Genomic DNA, 17,095 nt, shown 5'->3' with positions numbered 1-17,095 from the left:
CATCATCTTTGAAATGCAAGAGAAAGGCCAGAATGTATTATTTCAGCCCAGGCTCAATTTAGATTTTACCCACTAGATTGCAGCAGTGTATGTTACAAGTTTTAGACTGATCCAATGAACCATTGCATAACGGTTAAAAATATTGTATCAAGACTGCTCAAATGTGCCTAATTGGTTTATTAATAAATTTTCAAAGTTCATAATTGTGCACTCTCCTCAAACAATAGCATGGTATTATTTCACTGTAATAGCTACTGTAAATTGGACAGTGCAGTCAGATTAACAATAATTTAATTAATTAATAATAATTTAAGCTCTAGCATTTTAACCCCATTCCTGAAAGCTAAGACTCTCTGGAACATGGACATGTCTTCTGTTTTCCTCTACGATCATCACAGGCCACGTTAGATGGGAGTGTCACAAAAAAACACAATTTGGCCCACATAAGAATATAGTTGAACAGCCCTGTCAAGGCCCTTCTAAGGACAGCCGTTCCATTCCCTGTTTAATTAAATGATTAAATTTGGGCAAAATTATGGAAATCACATACAATTTCTGTTGGCACTGAAATCGCTCCATAATAACTATCCGTCGATGGCATGTTAACATTTTATGATTAGGGAAAGTAACCATGAGGGGAGGACGAAGCCTGTGTAAAATGTTATCCATTAAATAGGCTACGTGGCTGAGTTACATAGCCTCTATACATGATGGCATAGAAATATACAAAGTAGGCCTATTAGTAAGCTACATTTCAATAAAAACATCTATTCGGATTCGAAAGCAAAGTGAGTCACAAGGAATATGCTATACAACTTAAATCACAACATATGGTTGATATATTTCTATATACATCTTGCTGTGTCCTTTTTGACAGACCTGTTGCCAGAGCATCAAACGAGAGGAAGATTAGGAATCTTGCCAAAAGCAAAAGCTCTTCTCTGTTATGTCTGTCTCCTCTTTACCGGAATGGAAACAACTCCTGCTGGAGCGAAAGAGGAGGGAGGAGGAGGAGCGAGAGAAGAGAGAAAAAGAGGAGGAGGCCAAACTCGCCAGCATGCCTGTTTGGAAGCGAGGGATCATCCAGAGGAGAAGAATGAAACAGGAGAGTTTCGGGGACAAGGAAAGAGAGGGCCCCCTCCAAGTCAAGGAGGGCAGGTCCCCTTCTGATGCTGTGAGTGACCCAGACAGCGCTACACTGGTGCAGCTGGGAAGTGAATCACCACTCAGCCCAGATGTCACAGGGCCTTGGCTGGATGAAGAGTCTAAACCGCAGAGTCAGGTTTTAAGGGAGACCATCACCCCTGTCCAACAAAATCCATTCATTCGCACGCATGGCGGATTGAGAAGGGGAAGAGAAGAAGAGAGGGCTGGGGAGATGGGCCACGAGAAAGGGAATGAGCAGGAAATAGAAGGAGGGAGAGAGAGGGAAAAGGAGAAGGAAAGAGGCCACGTCAAAGGTCATGATGGAGAGTCTGGGAGGGAAAGAGATATAGAATTAAAACTACAGCGGTACAGGGAACGGAGTGGGGGCAGAGAAAGGGACAGAAGTGCCGGAAGAGAGACAAGCCGGGAAACCGTGAGAGACAGGGAAAGGGAATGCCTGAGAGGGAGAAAGGAGGAGGAGAGGGAGGAGGGAGACTCAGATCCTCCAAGCCCCAAGTACTCCCATCCACTAGTCCCAGGCCTTCGTACCATCAGAGCAGACAACATCATCATTATTGAACAGGACAGAAAGGGCAGTGATGAAAGGAGGGGTAGAAGGAGAGAGTGGGAGAGAGAGGTGATGGAAGAGGAGCAGGGAAAGAGAGATGTAAAGATGGACCTCAAGGAGTTTCTTTCTGGTGGAGGGAGTGCCACAGAGATCCGAGCATCAGAGTTATTGATCATTAAACCCTTAGCTGGCACTGAGGACTGCAGGAGTGGAGGTCTTAAAGGGTTAGGCAGGGAAGGAGATGGCAAAGAGAAGGGAGAGAGAGAAGCAAAGTGCAATAAAGATGGAAGAATGGACTGTGAGAGGGGGCTGGAGAGAGAGGTGGCGTGGTTGATGTTGAAAGATAAAGAGAGGGAGAACTTGAGGGAGAAAGACCGACAACGAACACACGCAGCTTCAGAACAAGAGGACGGGAGATGTGGTGACACAGATGACAGTATCCACAATGAGAGAAGAGTTAGGGTGAGTGAGCTGCTGAGTAAATTTGGGGAACATACAAAGAAATTCAGGGAACATCCAAAGCCCCCGTCCCGGTCTAAAAGCTCAGATTGTTTCAGCCGGCCCGGCAGGGACAGAGAAAACTTTGGTCTGGACGAGGACGATGATGGAGACAGGAGAGGGGAGGAGAAACGTGCAGGATTCAGGGGTGTGCCCAAGCGGTCGTTCAGCTTCTCTGACCAGGTGATATGCACAAAGGAGAATGGCATGCAGGATGAGGGGAACCATGATAGGAAGGTGGTGGAGAGGACATGTTCAGACAGGAGGGTGGCACCTAGGGGAGATGTAGTGGAGGGGGAAGGGTCAGAGAGGGGAGGCAAGCAGGGGGGCTGGACCCGGCTTTCAGATAAAGAGCGGGTGGGGAAGCATAGAGAGGGATTCATAAAAACGGACAGGGAGGAAGAGGTGCAGCCTGAGAGACAGCCTGCTTTGGGAAGTAACACAGGGAAAGAGACTGACCATGGGGTCGAGATTGTAACAGGAGTGGAGTTCGAATTTAGTAACAAGGGGACAGAGGAAGTAACACAGAATATGTATGAGGAGGCAGGGTTTACAAGGGCCTCAGTTAAAAACACAGAGGCCTCATTTGCGCGAAGAGTGCCCATCAAACACGATGGGCGAGAGAGAGCAGTGGAAAGAGAGGTAAAGCGAATGACAGAAGAAAGAGAGAGAGGGATGGAGAGGGCGAGGAGCACAGAGAGAGAGGTGGTGGTTGGAAGACAGGCAGAACCTCAAGTGAGGGACAGAAGGGGGTCAGACTTTAGAAGAGGATCAGACGCAAGGCATGTCAAGAGGATGTCAGAAGTAAGGGACTGCACAAAGTCAGTTGAAACAACTCCGCCAAACTGTGTGGTCACCCTCTCTGTAGACAGAGCCAGTCCTCCTCAGTCTGTCGAAAGCCATTACAGACATGTCTCGGCATTTACAGAGTGTTCAACCACCTTGCTCAGCACTGTGGCGCATAGAGGAACAGATTGGCATAGTAGTCAAGGAGCGCTGGGGCACCATTCAACCCAGTCAGCACTGTCACAGCACACAGGGGATCTTATCAATAAGATAGGGAGAGTTGAAGAGACAGCCAATGAACTTGACAATCTCAAAGGGACCCAAACATTAACTCGGGATAGCAAATGTGTGATGAGGGAGGACACCGAGAATGTGAGAGGGAGCAAAGCTTACAGGGTGCCAAGTGAGGTAAGCAAGGAGAGCGCGCACTCACCTGGCACACACATGCACAGTCATGTCTACCCCGAAATGTCTGTTCAGGAGGTGACCCCTAAGTCTCCCAAGTCTCCAAAGCACGTTGCCTCAGTTGGAATCCCTCCAACACCACTTGAGATACACATACCCAGGACAGTGTTCTACGGTGTGGGGGAGGTATTAGAGAACAAAAGGCCAAGCCTCCAAAGCGAAGATGACCAGAGCTGCGAAGGAGAGGGAGGGAAAGGTGTGGAGAGGAGGGATAGTTGGAGGATCGGCAAGCCTTTGTCTCGTATCGAATCCCTGCGAGAGAAAATCCGGCAGAGGGAGAAGGAGAGGCTGAGGAACATGGAGGGAGCGGTGGCAACGGGGGATGATGGAGATGCGACTGAGGGAATGAAAAAGGCTGGGACTAGAAGGGTTAGAAGAGCTTCAAGTTCAGATAGGTGTGATGAAGGAGAGAGGGGGAACGAAATGGGGCGAGAGAGACAGAGACAGGAAGGCTCTGCACAGCAGACAACATCAACTCAGTTTTACGTCACACAGGAAGTGAGCGTGACGAAAGCCAACCCTGAGCTTCCTGTTCCTCTCTCATTCTCGCAATCTGTCAAAGGAGAGGAAGAAACCGATCACACGATCGAGAGAGAGGAAGATGCAATAAAACATGTAGTAGATGAGTTACGGTGTGACAGGGGTCGGCAGAGAAAACAGGACACCAGAGGCAGAGGAGGAGAAGTAGGAAAGGATAAACTCTCGGAGGAAGAGGACAGGTTGCATTATCTGCCTCCTTCACGCTCTCCTTCACCCTCAGACTCTTTCTCCCCCTCTCTTGCTGAGATGAGCCGGATCTATAGCTTGAAAACAGTGGGGCCCAGGACGGCGGTGTGCATGAGTGAGAGGACTGTGGATAGGCCTATTCCTTCACACACACCCAAGGTACAGTCCCGCATATCAGCAGAACAACAGGAGCCAAGCAGTCTGGAGAGATCAGGTGGGGTGCTGACACAGAAGCAGCTGTGGGGTGGTGGTGGGGCATCTGGGAATAAGGCCTCTTGTGATGAGAATTCCGGACTTCAGAAAATACAGCGTCAGGTGGAACAGCTTCAGTTGCGAGAACAACAGGAAGTACAGAGACTATCACACGATGACAACGCAGCACAGTCGACTTTTAGTAAAAAAACGAATTTGAAAGCTAAAGAGTCTGAAGCTCAGCAAAGCACAAGGATATCACACAACCAGCCTAATAAGGAACCTCAACAGATGCATCCGAGGCAAAAGGACCAGCAAACACCCCTAAATCCCAGAAAATCTCAGTCTAAGCCGCAACTGCACTCTGGAAGGCCTCCTCAACCCAATCAGCCCCGATCCATTACCATCAACTCCAGATCTCTCCTGACCCCCTCTCCTGAGAACTCATTACACCCAGACCAGGGAGTCCCACCTACCACATCATCCTCCCCATGCTCACCCTCCCCACCCCAGTCCCCCTCCGTCTCTCCCTCCCCTTCCCCTTCTCCGACCCACTTCACCATCAGAACAGTCTCTGGAGGCCAGCAGGTCAAGAGGGGCACCACCATCACCATCACCCCCAGGAAGCCTGTTGGAGGGGCAGCCGTGGAATCGGTTTCAGTATCCTCAGGATCCCCAGTCAAGACGTCTACCAAGGCCCAGATAGCTGTCCTAACCGAGATAGTAGAGAGAGGCAAGAAGAGATACCCCACTACGGAGGAGATCGAAGTGATCGGCGGGTATCAGAACCTGGACAAGTCCTGCCTGGTCAAGACTCCCAAAGGGACTCCCAAAGGGGTGAGTGTAACTGGGGTGATATGCCTGCAAATTATATTGATGATGTATCAAATCAAATCAAATGTATTTATAAAGCATCAGCTGATGTCACAAAGTGCTGTACAGAAACCCAGCCTAAAACCCCAAACAGCAAGCAATGCAGATGTAGAAGCACAGTGGCTAGGAAAAACTCCCTAGAAAGGCCTCTTGTAGTGATGATCACATCTTGTAGTGATGATCATGGATCCCCTCCCCTAAAGTTGGGTTTGATAAAGACCAATAAAACAAAACAAAAAAAACAAAGAAAATAGCAATGGCTTCAATAGACTATCAATATGTTACGGGATAAGATTGATGATAGTGTTTGGAGAGCCCGCACTCGTACTGTGACTATCAGAAAACTTCACCTCTTCCCTGCCTGCCTCCATTTGAACCTCCAGTCCCCAGAATTCCCCCCCCCCCCATCATGTAGAATCCCCTTTCGCTAGCATTAGAACATCCCGTTTGATTGCACTGAGGAGTTAGAACACGTCGACTGAGCAAAGCCTGTTAAAGCCTTATCAAGCACGACATGGCTGTGGTCTCGTTTAGTAATGCACTAATTATAAACCTTGTGTAAATCATTTGTTAGGGTAACCGTAATGTATAGTGTTACCAGTTCATTTCAAATGAGCCTTCATGTAACACTTGAGAGCAGAACAAGTGGAGAGGAAACCACAATGACAGAGCCACTCAGCCAGAGCCACCCCTCCTCCTCCCTATCTCTTTCTGTCTGTCTAACTCGAGGTTTTGCAGAGAGGAGCTATGTGGATTGTGAATCAATCGTCACCTCTTTCTGTTTCATCTAGAAAGACAAGTTATCCCACATTAGATGAATTGCCCCCCCCCATCCCCTCTCCCCATTGCATCATCCTTTTTTGTGCAATGAAATGAAAACAGTTGGAGCAAGAGCCTGTTAGAGAGAGGTTGCTTCTGAAATGGCTCCCTATCCCCTACAATGGCACCCTATCCTCCATGGGCCCTGGCCAAAAGTAGTGCACTACATAGGGAATAGGGCACCATTTCAGACACAGACAGTCTTTTGGAGTACTTTAATTAGGACACCTCCATAACAAAGTGGCTCATCGGAGCAGAACTAAAGACCAGGCTGGCAGTCTCCCCACACGAATGGAGCTTTAGAATGGGAAGAAAGGGAAAGGTAAAGGGGGATACCTAGTCAATTGTACAGCTGAACGCCTTCAACTGAAATGTGTCTTCCGCATTTAACCCAACCCCTCTGAATCAGAGAGGTGCAGGAGTCTGGTGTAATCTGTTTATATAGCGAGGTAGCCGAGAATATGCATATTTAGAGCAATTACGGTATACGGTATACACTGAGTATACAAAACATTAAAGACACCTGCTCTTTCCATGACATAGACTGACCAGGTGAATCCAGGTGAAAGCTATGATTCCTTATTGAAGTCACTTGATAAATCCACTTCAATCAGTGTAAATGAAGGAAGGGTAAGAGACAGGGTAAATCATTTTTTTAAAGCCTTGAGACAATTGAGACATGCCATTTAGAGGGTGAATGGGAAAGACAAAATAGTTAAGTGTCTTTGAACAGGGTATGGTAGTAGGTACCAGGCGCACCGTTTTTTTGTCAAGAACTGCAATGCTGCTGGGTTTTTCACGCTCAACAGTTTCCCGTGTGTATCAAGAATGGTCCATCACCCAAAGGAAGTCCAGCCAACTTGACAGAACTGTGGGAAGCATTGGATTCAACTTGGGCCAGCATCCCTGTGGAACGCTTTCAACACCTTGTTGAGTCCATGCCACGTCAAATTGAGGCTGTTCTGGGGGCAAAAGGGGTGGTTCCTAATGTTTGGTATACTCAGTGTATATCTATTGTTAAATACTTAAACCTTTATGGCTTATGTACTGTACTTTACTCAGACAGCAGGACTTTTAATATAAAACACTTTGCTATTGTCTAGGTATTTAGCCTATCAGCCTATTTTTTCATCTTATTTTCTGTACATAATGCAAGATGCCACACATATCCTTGGCCTGAGTCACACCATTGCATTGCAGGTTACTTCCTCTGACAGATCCTGTCTTTCAATGAGTCTGCCCTTGTTGCCTTTCCGACAAGTCTTCCTTTGTATTTTCCTGTTTCTGCTGAGTTTGTTTTGCTGCATTGGAATTTTGGCAAACACTTTTGACAACGTTGACCTCTTGGCATATGACAGCAGCATTTGCCATAGTCATCCTTCCAAGTCTTGTTGGAAATCTAGGCTAAGGAATGAATGATTGACTTGTTAATTTAGCCATGTCCCTAAAGTTGAGGAAGCTCTCACTATGTTTATCGTATAGTTTTCGCAACATCGACTATTGATACTGTCCTACTGTAACCTAATTTCCAATTTAAAAATTGTCATCAGGCCCAAATTTGGTGCGATTGAGGAGGAACAGTCTCTCATTTGTCCGTGAAACAGGAGGGTGGGGTTAAAGAGAAGTGGAGTGAGGGGAAACTCAACAACCTTGTGACTCCCTAGCTGAGACACTGCATGGCCGAGTCCCAAATGGCATCCTATTCCTTACATAGTGCACTACTTTTCACCAGTGCCCTATGGGCCCTGGTCAAAAGTAGTGCACTATACAGAGAAAAGGGTGACATTTTGGATCCATCACCGGATATTTCCTCTTTCAGGCCTGCTCACTTCCTCTGAACGATAGAGACAGAGAAATAGCAAATATAGAGGGGTAAGATGCCTATTTCACCAGCCACATTGGCGGGTGGTCAGGGCTACATAGTGCAAGCATTTCACTTGTATTTGTGACTAAAAATAGTCAAGTATGATCACATTTAGAGTCAAATAAGTACACTGAACAAAAATATAAACGCAACATGTAAAGTGTTGGTCCCATGTTTCATGAGCTGAAACAAAAGATCCCAGAAATATTCCATATGCACAAAAAGCTTATTCCTCAAAAATCCCTGTTAGTGAGCAATTCTCCTTTGCCAAGATAATCCATCCACCTGACGGGTGTGGAATATCATGAAACTGATTAAACAGCATGATCATTACACAGGTGCAGCTTGTGCTGGGGACAGTAAAAAGCCACTCTAAAATGTGCAGTTTTGTCACACAACACAATGCCACAGATGTCTCAAGTGTTGAGGGAGTGTACAATTGGCATGCTGACTACAGGAAAGTCCACCAGAGCTGTTGCCAGAAAATGTAATGTTCATTTCTCTATCAAAAGCCTCCTCCAACGTCATTTTAGAGAATTTGGCTGTACATCCAACCGGCCTCACAACTGCAGACCATGTGTATGGCATTGTGTTGGCGAGGGGTTTGCTTATGTTAACGTTGTGAACAGAGTGCCCCATGGTGGCTGTGGGGTTATGGTATGGGCAGGCATAAACTATAGACAACAAACACAATTGCAATTTATCGACTACAATTTGAATTGCAGTCGATACCCGGGGTAAGTTGTGGCAAGAGACCACTTTTTTTGGACAAGCCACGTTTTCAAAACTATTATGCTTACATGAATTCTGATTATTTCCAGGGATACACAACATCCTGAAATATATGTAGATACAGTTGAAGTCGGAAGTTTACATACACCTTAGCTAAATACATTTAAACTCAGTTTTTCACAATTTCTGACATTTAATCCTAGTAAAAATTCCCTGTCTTAGGTCAGTTAGGATCACCACTTTATTTTAAGAAAGTAAAATGACAGAATAATGGTAGAGAAAATTATTTATTTCACCTTTTATTTCTTTCATCACATTCCCAGTGGGTCAAAAGTGTACATACACTCAATTAGTATTTGGTAGCATTGCCTTTAAATTGTTTAACTTGGGTCACACATTTCAGGTAGCCTTCCACAAGCTTCCCACAATAAGTTGAGTGAATTTTGGCCCATTCCTCCTGACAGAGCTGGTGAAATTGAGTCAGGTTTGTAGGCCTCCTTGCTCGCACAAGCTCTTTCTGTTCAGCCCTGTAACGGCTTTCTTCCTGGGATGAAGGAGAGGACCAAAATGTAGCGCAGTTAGTGTTTAATTTAACGAACTGTGAACACTTACAACAATACAAAACAACAAATGTGAAAACCGAGACAGTCCTATCTGGTGCAGACCACAAACACAGAGACGGGAAACAACCACCCACAATCCCCAACACAAAACAAGCCACCTATATATGATTCTCAATCAGGGACAACGATTGACAGCTGCCTCTGATTGAGAACCATATTAGGCTGGACACAGAAACAGACAAACTAGACACACAACATAGAATTCCCACCCAGCTCACGTCCTGACCAACACTAAACAAGCAAAACACATAAGAACTCTGGTCAGGACGTTACAAGCCCACACATTTTCTATAGGATTGAGGTCAGGGCTTTGTGATGGCCACTCCAAATACCTTGAATTGTCCTTAAACCATTTTGCCACAACTTTTGAAGTATGCTTGGGGTCATTGTCCATTTGGAAGACCCATTTTCGACCAAGCTTTAACTTCCTGACTGATGTCCTGAGATGTTGCTTCATTATATCCACATAATTTGACTTCCTCATGAAGTCATCCATTCTGTGGGCCACCAGCCCCTCTTGCAGCAAAGCACCCTCACAACATGATGCTGCCACCCTCGTGCTTCACGGTTGGGATGGTGTTCTTCGGCTTGCAAGCCTCCCCCTTTTTTCTCCAAACATAACGATGGTCATTATGGCCAAATAGTTATATTTTTGTTTCATCAGACCAGAGGACATTTCTCCAAAAAGTATGATCTTTGTACTTTGCACTTTTCGCACCTAAGTACGTTCATCTTTAGGAGACAGAACGCGTCTCCTTCCTCAGCAGTATGATGGCTGCGTGGTCCCATGGTGTTTATACTTGCGTACTATTGTTTGTACAGATGAATGTGGTACCTTCAGGCGTTTGGAAATTGCTCCCAAGGATGAACCAGGCTTGTGGAGGTCTACAATTATTTTTCTGGGGTCTTGGCTTATTTCTTTTGATTGTCCCATGATGTCAAGCAAAGAGGCACTGAGTTTGAAGGTAGGCCTTGAAATACATCCACAGGTACACTTCCAATTGACTCAAATGATGTCAATTAGCCTATCAGAAGCTTCTAAAGCCATGACATAATTTTTGGGAATTTTCCAAGCTGTTCAAAGGCACAGTCAACTTAGTGTATGTAAACTTCTGACCCACTGGATTTGTGATACAGTGAATTATAAGTGACTATATTTTTTAGAAAGAATATTATACTTCCCTTGATGTAGTGATGTTGAAAGTAAAAAATTGCTCGACATACCCCACTCTGCCCAAAATACATTTTGTGTTTGAAAGAATAAATGATGCAGTGTTGTTTATTAATGTCACGTTCCTGACCTATTTCTGTTAGTTTGTTGTATGTGTTAGTTGGTCAGGACGTGAGTTTGGGTGGGCATTCTATGTTGTCTGTTTCTATGTTGGTTTAGGGTTGCCTGGTATGGCTCTTAATTAGAGGCAGGTGTTTGGCGTTCCTCTAATTGAGAGTCATATTTAGGTAGGTTGTTTCACAGTGTTCTTGTGGGTGGTTGTCTCCTGTGTCAGTGTTTGTCGCACCATACGGGACTGTTTGATTTGTTTGTTCTTCGTCATTTATGTGTAGGCTATTTTCCCTGTTCATGCGTTCTCGTGTTTTATTGTAAGTTCGTATGTCCAGGTTTGTCTACTCCGTTTTGTTATTTTGTTAAATAGTCAAGTGTATTTCGTTTCGTGTTTTTCCGTCTTGTTTATTAAAATCATGTCTTCACAATCCGCTGCGCCTTGGTTCCATCACTACTCCTCCTTTTCGGTTGAAGAGGAGGAGGACCGCCGTTACAATTAAACGACTATGCTGTAGGATGTGGATTATGATATAGTTTCTGTTTTATGCACACAATAGGTCAATAAGGGACTGTTTTGCAGGATTTTGCAGGACTATAACCGAGAATAGGAAGATTATGTTCCTCGTCATGACTACATTTCATGATAATCAGTGTTGTAACTGAATGGACAGATACTACGGCCGATCTTCCAAATACATGCAAACCTAATTGGATGCATTATTATACTTACTTCCATTTACAAAATAGCCTCCAACACTCTACTCAACAACTTGGATGCAGCCTATCACAGTGCCATCCGTTTTGTCACCAAAGCCCCATATATTACCCACCACTGCGACCTGTACGCTCTCGTTGGCTAGCCCTCGCTTCATACTCGCCGCCAAACCCACTGGCTCCAGGTCATCTACAAGTCTCTGCTAGGTAAAGCCCCGCCTTATCTCAGCTCACTGGTCACCATAGCAGCACCCACCCGTAGCACGCGCTCCAGCAGGTATATTTCACTGGTCACCCCCAAAGCCAATTCTTCCTTTGGCCGCCTTTCCTTCCAGTTCTCTGCTGCCAATGACTGGAACGAACTGCAAAAATCACTGAAGCTGGAGACTCATATCTCCCTCACTAACTTTAAGCACCAGCTGTCAGAGCAGCTCACAGATCACTGCATCTGTACATAGCCCATCTGTAAATAGCCCATCCAACTACCTCATCCCGTACTGTATTTATTTATTTATCTTGCTCATTTGCACCCCAGTATCTCTACTTGCACATTCATCTTCTGCACATCTACCATTCCAGTGTTTAATTGCTAATTGTAATTATTTTGCCACCATGGCCTATATATTTCCTTAACTCCCATATCCTACCTCATTTGCACACACTGTATATAGACTTTTTCTACTGTATTATTGACTGTATGTTTGTTTATTCCATGTGTAACTCTGTGTTGTTGTATGCGCCAAACTGCTTTGCTTTATCTTGGCCAGGTCGCAGTTGTGAATGAGAACTTGTTCTCAACTAGCTACCTGGTTAAATAAAGTGCACTTTTTTATTTTTTTATTCACCTGAATCAATCTCACCCACTTAGTCCACACTGAGTAATGAGAACACCCCCTAAAATGGTTTCCTTTGTGTCAGTTCGGGACCAAATCCTGTAATATACTCATAGCGGTTAAGCACAGCTCTCCTTTACTATAGTCGTCCTGCTGTAACCCTTTCGTAGCCTATTGGTGCTTCCTGGCCACCTGTTGCTCACGTTGCTGAAACTGTTTGACGTCAGCTCCACCGAGCACCGGCATCATCTTACAGAGGGGGATGACTTACGCTCTCCTCGTCATCCTGGTTCAGATCTTCTGTCCCCCCCCCCTCAATCTCAAGGCTCCCTTGTCACACAGTATCTCTTTCTCTCAAACTAGACCAAGGTACCATTCTCATAGACAGTGGCTGCCCCACATCCCGTGTAAGACATTATTACGAGTATTTGTAATGGTTCCGATGGGACTGTGGTGATTAGCGATTGACACAGTGTGCTTCCTGTCTTCCTCTCTCTCTCTCTCTGGTTCTCTGTCTCTCCTCCGTGTTCTCCCCTGCTGTGTTAGCCTGGGTTAATCACTTCAGTCAGGGATTAACCTTCTGGGCCTGAGCTTGATTCGTCCAACGTCTCTCACACCAGGTTATTATCAGGAGTGTATGGTCAGCCAGTTTGTGGTGAATATAAATGCACTAAAGTATAGATGTACTACACCAACCTGTAATATAATGTACTATAAGAACCTATGATATAATGTACGAGACTGGGGCCAGGTTTTTCTACTGTTCGGTGCAGGCAGCAATGTTGTTTACACCAAAATAAGCTCTCATATCCGTGCTAAGTAAACAAATTGTAGGTTACATACATTTTTGTCAGGAAGGGTCTGACTCAGTACAACTTAATCATGCCGTTTTAATGGGTGCCTTCCACATCCCCTTTCATACTAAATAAGGGCAACCCTGGGAAAGAACAGGTTATTTTTTGTTATTAATTGTTCTTGATGCATGTCCATCCTGATTAAGTAACACTGCAATGTGGTCAGGCTGTCTGTAAGGGTGTGTCTCCATTGGGTGCACTGTACTAAGCCTCTCTCCTGTGTCTGTCTTGTCCGCCCCCTCCAGGTGAAGGTGTGTTTCGACGAGACCCAGCTGGAGCAGGTTTTTGAATACCAATCAGAGGCCTCTATGATAGCCTTTACCCCCTACCCCATACCAGGTCAGGAGAAAGGGAAGGAGGATGAGGTGCAGGAGGAAGAGGAGGAGGAGGAGAGAGGAGTGTTTGTGTCCGGGAGCAGCAGGAACGTGGGAGCAGCGGCTGGCCTGAGAGTGCTGAGAATAGGTTAGTATATGTCACTCCCTTCCATTTAGTTGAATACCTGCGTACACAGGGTGTATTCCTTAGTGCAAACCGTAGCAAAACATTCTGCAATGGAAAACGTTTTGCAACAAAACCAAGCGTTTCTTATTGGACAAGTTCAGGTTAGTCCCTCTCCGTTTTCGTCCATTTGCATCCGTTTGGTTCCTAGTGAATACACCCCTCAGTTAGTCATGAAATGTGGTTGTCCATTCCATACCTGTGTCTGAATTGTGTCTCATAATTCTTCTTTATCTCTCCATTTTGCAGATGAGTCTTGCCATCGGTAGACGTCAGCTCGCCAAATAGCCTAAGTGATGTTTCATATTTGATTTTTGTTTCCCTGTATTTTGTTTATTTAAAATTATAGAATTAACGTTGGTAATCTTCTTTGATGTTCCATGTTTTATTTGACTTAGGGTCAGGGACTATTGGTTTTGAATAAAAAAATGATGGTTTTGTGCAGTTTATGAGTTGAATGATGGCGCATGTAGCGGAACCTGACTGGACTTTTTATTTTGATTTTACTTCTCTATTTCAAGGTAGAAGTACAAAGGAAATATGAAAACACAGTACATATTGTAGCCTATAAGTTTGAATATATAAAAGTGTTGTATTTTTACCATCAGGTGTGTACTGTTGGGTGATGATCACATGTCAATGCAAGTGAGTGGATTACAAAAGTAATGTAAAAGGATTCGGTCAGTTTAGTTTTAGTTAGCTTAGTTCAACAACACAATGGCCCTACTGTAAAGAAAGGTTGCATCAGCACTGTAGCGATTCAGGCTGCATTCCCTCTATAAAGGGATTAGGATGTCATTTTGGACGTATTCTCAGTGATGCTTATATCATCTGGTCCCTATGCCTGCTGGATTTGCTCATACAGATTATATAAAGATCAGGTCATCCACAAGTCCAAGATAAATGTTGAGTCTTGTGAACATCCCTCATATGTAGTGTCTTCAGAAAGTATTCATACACCTTGACTTATTTCACATTTTGTTGTGCTAAAGCCTGAATTCAAATGGATTAAATATATTTTATTTCTCACCCATCTACACACAATAGCCCATAATGACAAAATAAAAACATGTTTATTTTTTTTTTACATCTAATTTACAAGTATTCACACCCCAGAGCCAATACATCCAGCTCTGTCAAGTTGGTTGTTAATCATTGCTAGAAAGCCATTTTCAAGTCCTGCCATAGATGTTCAACCCTATTTAAGTCAAAACTGTAACTAGGCTACTCAGGAACATGCAATGCCATCTTGGTAAGCAACTCCAGTGTATATTTGGCCTTGTCTTTTAGGTTATTGATTCAGAGGGAATGGGTTAAATGCAGAAGACGCATTTCGGTTGAATGCATTCAGTTATGCAACTGACTAGATATCCCCTTTCCCTTATTGTCCTGCTGAAAGGTGAATTTGTCTCCCAGTGTCTGTTTGAAAGCAGACTGAACCAGGTTTTCTTCTAGGATGTTGGTTGTGCTTAGGTCTATTCCGTTTAATTTTATTTTAAAAAAAACAACTCCTTAGTCCTTGCCAATGACAACCATATCCATAACGTGATGCAACCACCACCATGCTTGAAAATATGAAGAGTGGTACTCAGTGATGTGTTGTGCCTTATGGCAAACACGATGCATGTTTTGGGATACCTTTATTCTATATAGGCTTCCTTCTTTTAACCTTAATTTAACTAGACAACTTTTCACTCTGTCATTTAGGTTAGTATTGTGTTGTTGATCCATTCTCAGTTTTCTCCTATCACAGCCATTCAACTCTGTAACTGTTTTAAAGTCAGCATTGGTCTCATGGTGAAATCCCTGAGCAGTATTTTTTATTGAATTGTAAAAAAAAAAATACAAATACAAACATAATTCCAATTTGACATTAATGAGGTATTTTGTGTAGTCCAGTGACACAACATCTCAATTTTAAATTCAGGCTGTAACACAACAAAATGTGGAAAAAGTGAAGGGCTGTGAACACTTTCTGAAGTCCCTGTAGTTTCTGGCAAACCATGGCTATATGTAACATCATGACAATTCACTTTTGTTCATTTACTGTTCCTGTTTGAACCACAAAATGGATTTAAGCTAGCCTTAATGCACATTATTGAAAAACCTGACGATACATTATATAATGATCACCATTACAAGTTTTTATTTTTAACCACTAGTGGAATTAATGTGGTAGGATGAAAAACAGTAGTCTATGTACTGTATCTATAGAACTTTGGCTGTATAGTTTTGAATGGAAAAGGTGTTATGTTTGGGTCTCTGGTGTAATTATGTGAGACTACAGCACATGGGGGATGTGGGTGGAAAAAAAGACCATGATTTTCAGACATTTAATCCATAGAATGGTCCTTTGGAGTACGGATTGTTGACGTATATTTTACATTTGTATATAAAAGCATAATTTACCAATAATTAATCAAAGTTGACGGTTTGGCCTTACCCAGGTCTCCTTTAGGACTCCATAATGTTTTATCTGTAGGTGCTACAAAGAAAGCGTTGGTGTCATATGAAGCTTTACCGCTTGCTTTGTAATATGAGTAGTATTTCGTTTACCATAACAATATTCTTATTAATTTATGAATATTGAAGATTTTTTTTTTTTTTTTGATTCAGCTAAATGTTTAATATATTGTTGAACGTAATATACTCTATGGACATATCAAAGTTACAGAGTGGGATCTCTGCTATTTTTTGAGTTATGATCCAATTTGTAAGCATTAACAACAGAGTGAATGTGAAAATCGATTCAAAATGGTCACCCTCTTCTGGTGATTTGCTGGATGTACAATACATTAAAATATTAGCCAAATTCAAATTGTATATTTCAATATTTATGTTTATATTTTTCAATATTCATAAATTAATAAGAAAATTGTTATTGAAATCAAAATGCATCTCATGTTGCAGAGCAAGCGGTTAAGTTTCATATGACACCAAGTTTTGCTTTATGGAGTCTTAAAGGAGGCCTGGGTAAGTCCAAAATGAATAAATATGCCAACTTGTATTATTTCTCAATTAATCTTTTAGATACAAATGTCAAACATATGTTAACAATACTTCCTCCAAAAGGACCATTCTATGGATTAAATTAAGTGAAAATCCCCCAAATCATGGTATTTTTTTTTGTACTAGTTCGTGACGAATCACCCACATCCAAAATAAGGGCACAAATGTTATCATGGTTCCATGAGATGCTGTAATCTCAATTTTAGGTGCTCTTTTTATGTGAAAGAATCTATCTGAAGAATATCATATATATGGTATATCTGATTTATGCTCCCATGTGTGCAATTTTGATACTTTGTTTTATTCTTTCTGTTTTCTATTGTGGCCGAAGAAGCTGGCTTCAAGAGAGAAAAACATCTAATAAATGATTTGAAATTAAAAGTGTCATGATGGGTTGTGTAGATGTGACTATACATACATTTATGTTTCAATGATATTTAGTGAGTATGAGATATTATTATGTCATGTGACACCTTGTGGACAAACCTGGCTGGACCGCTGCAATAATTTACAGTTACAGAGCAGAGGTTACAGTGTTGCTGTCCAGACCAATTATGTATTTTAACACTGGATTACTGATGCTGTGTATTGGCCAATGAGAGGCTTTGAAGCC

General features: G+C 43.2%; 1 protein-coding gene across 1 annotated transcript; it reads left to right on the top strand.

Annotated features, from left to right (window-relative positions):
* The first annotated feature begins 898 nt into the window (after positions 1 to 898).
* Positions 899 to 16,863, top strand: ppp1r18 (protein phosphatase 1, regulatory subunit 18). Its single transcript, XM_055894722.1, has 3 exons — positions 899 to 5,218; positions 13,221 to 13,437; positions 13,723 to 16,863. Exons 1-3 carry the CDS (start codon positions 947 to 949, stop codon positions 13,740 to 13,742), a joined length of 4,509 nt encoding a protein of 1,502 aa, XP_055750697.1. The 5' UTR covers positions 899 to 946; the 3' UTR covers positions 13,743 to 16,863.
* Positions 16,864 to 17,095: the final 232 nt, after the last annotated feature.

Source organism: Salvelinus fontinalis, chromosome 32, assembly GCF_029448725.1.
Source record: "Salvelinus fontinalis isolate EN_2023a chromosome 32, ASM2944872v1, whole genome shotgun sequence".
NCBI classification, from domain to species: Eukaryota; Metazoa; Chordata; class Actinopteri; order Salmoniformes; family Salmonidae; genus Salvelinus; species Salvelinus fontinalis.
Note: the sequence above shows the minus strand (reverse complement) of the source record. Positions and strands in the feature narration are given on the sequence as shown.

Bases quoted from the DNA above. Each gene is read 5' to 3' on its own strand.
- ppp1r18 (XM_055894722.1), top strand. From the start codon at position 947: ATGTCTGTCTCCTCTTTACCGGAATGGAAACAACTCCTGCTGGAGCGA. The intron at 5,219-13,220 runs GTGAGTGTAACT...CGCCCCCTCCAG, and splicing joins CCAAAGGGACTCCCAAAGGG to GTGAAGGTGTGTTTCGACGA. The intron at 13,438-13,722 runs GTTAGTATATGT...TCCATTTTGCAG, and splicing joins CCTGAGAGTGCTGAGAATAG to ATGAGTCTTGCCATCGGTAG.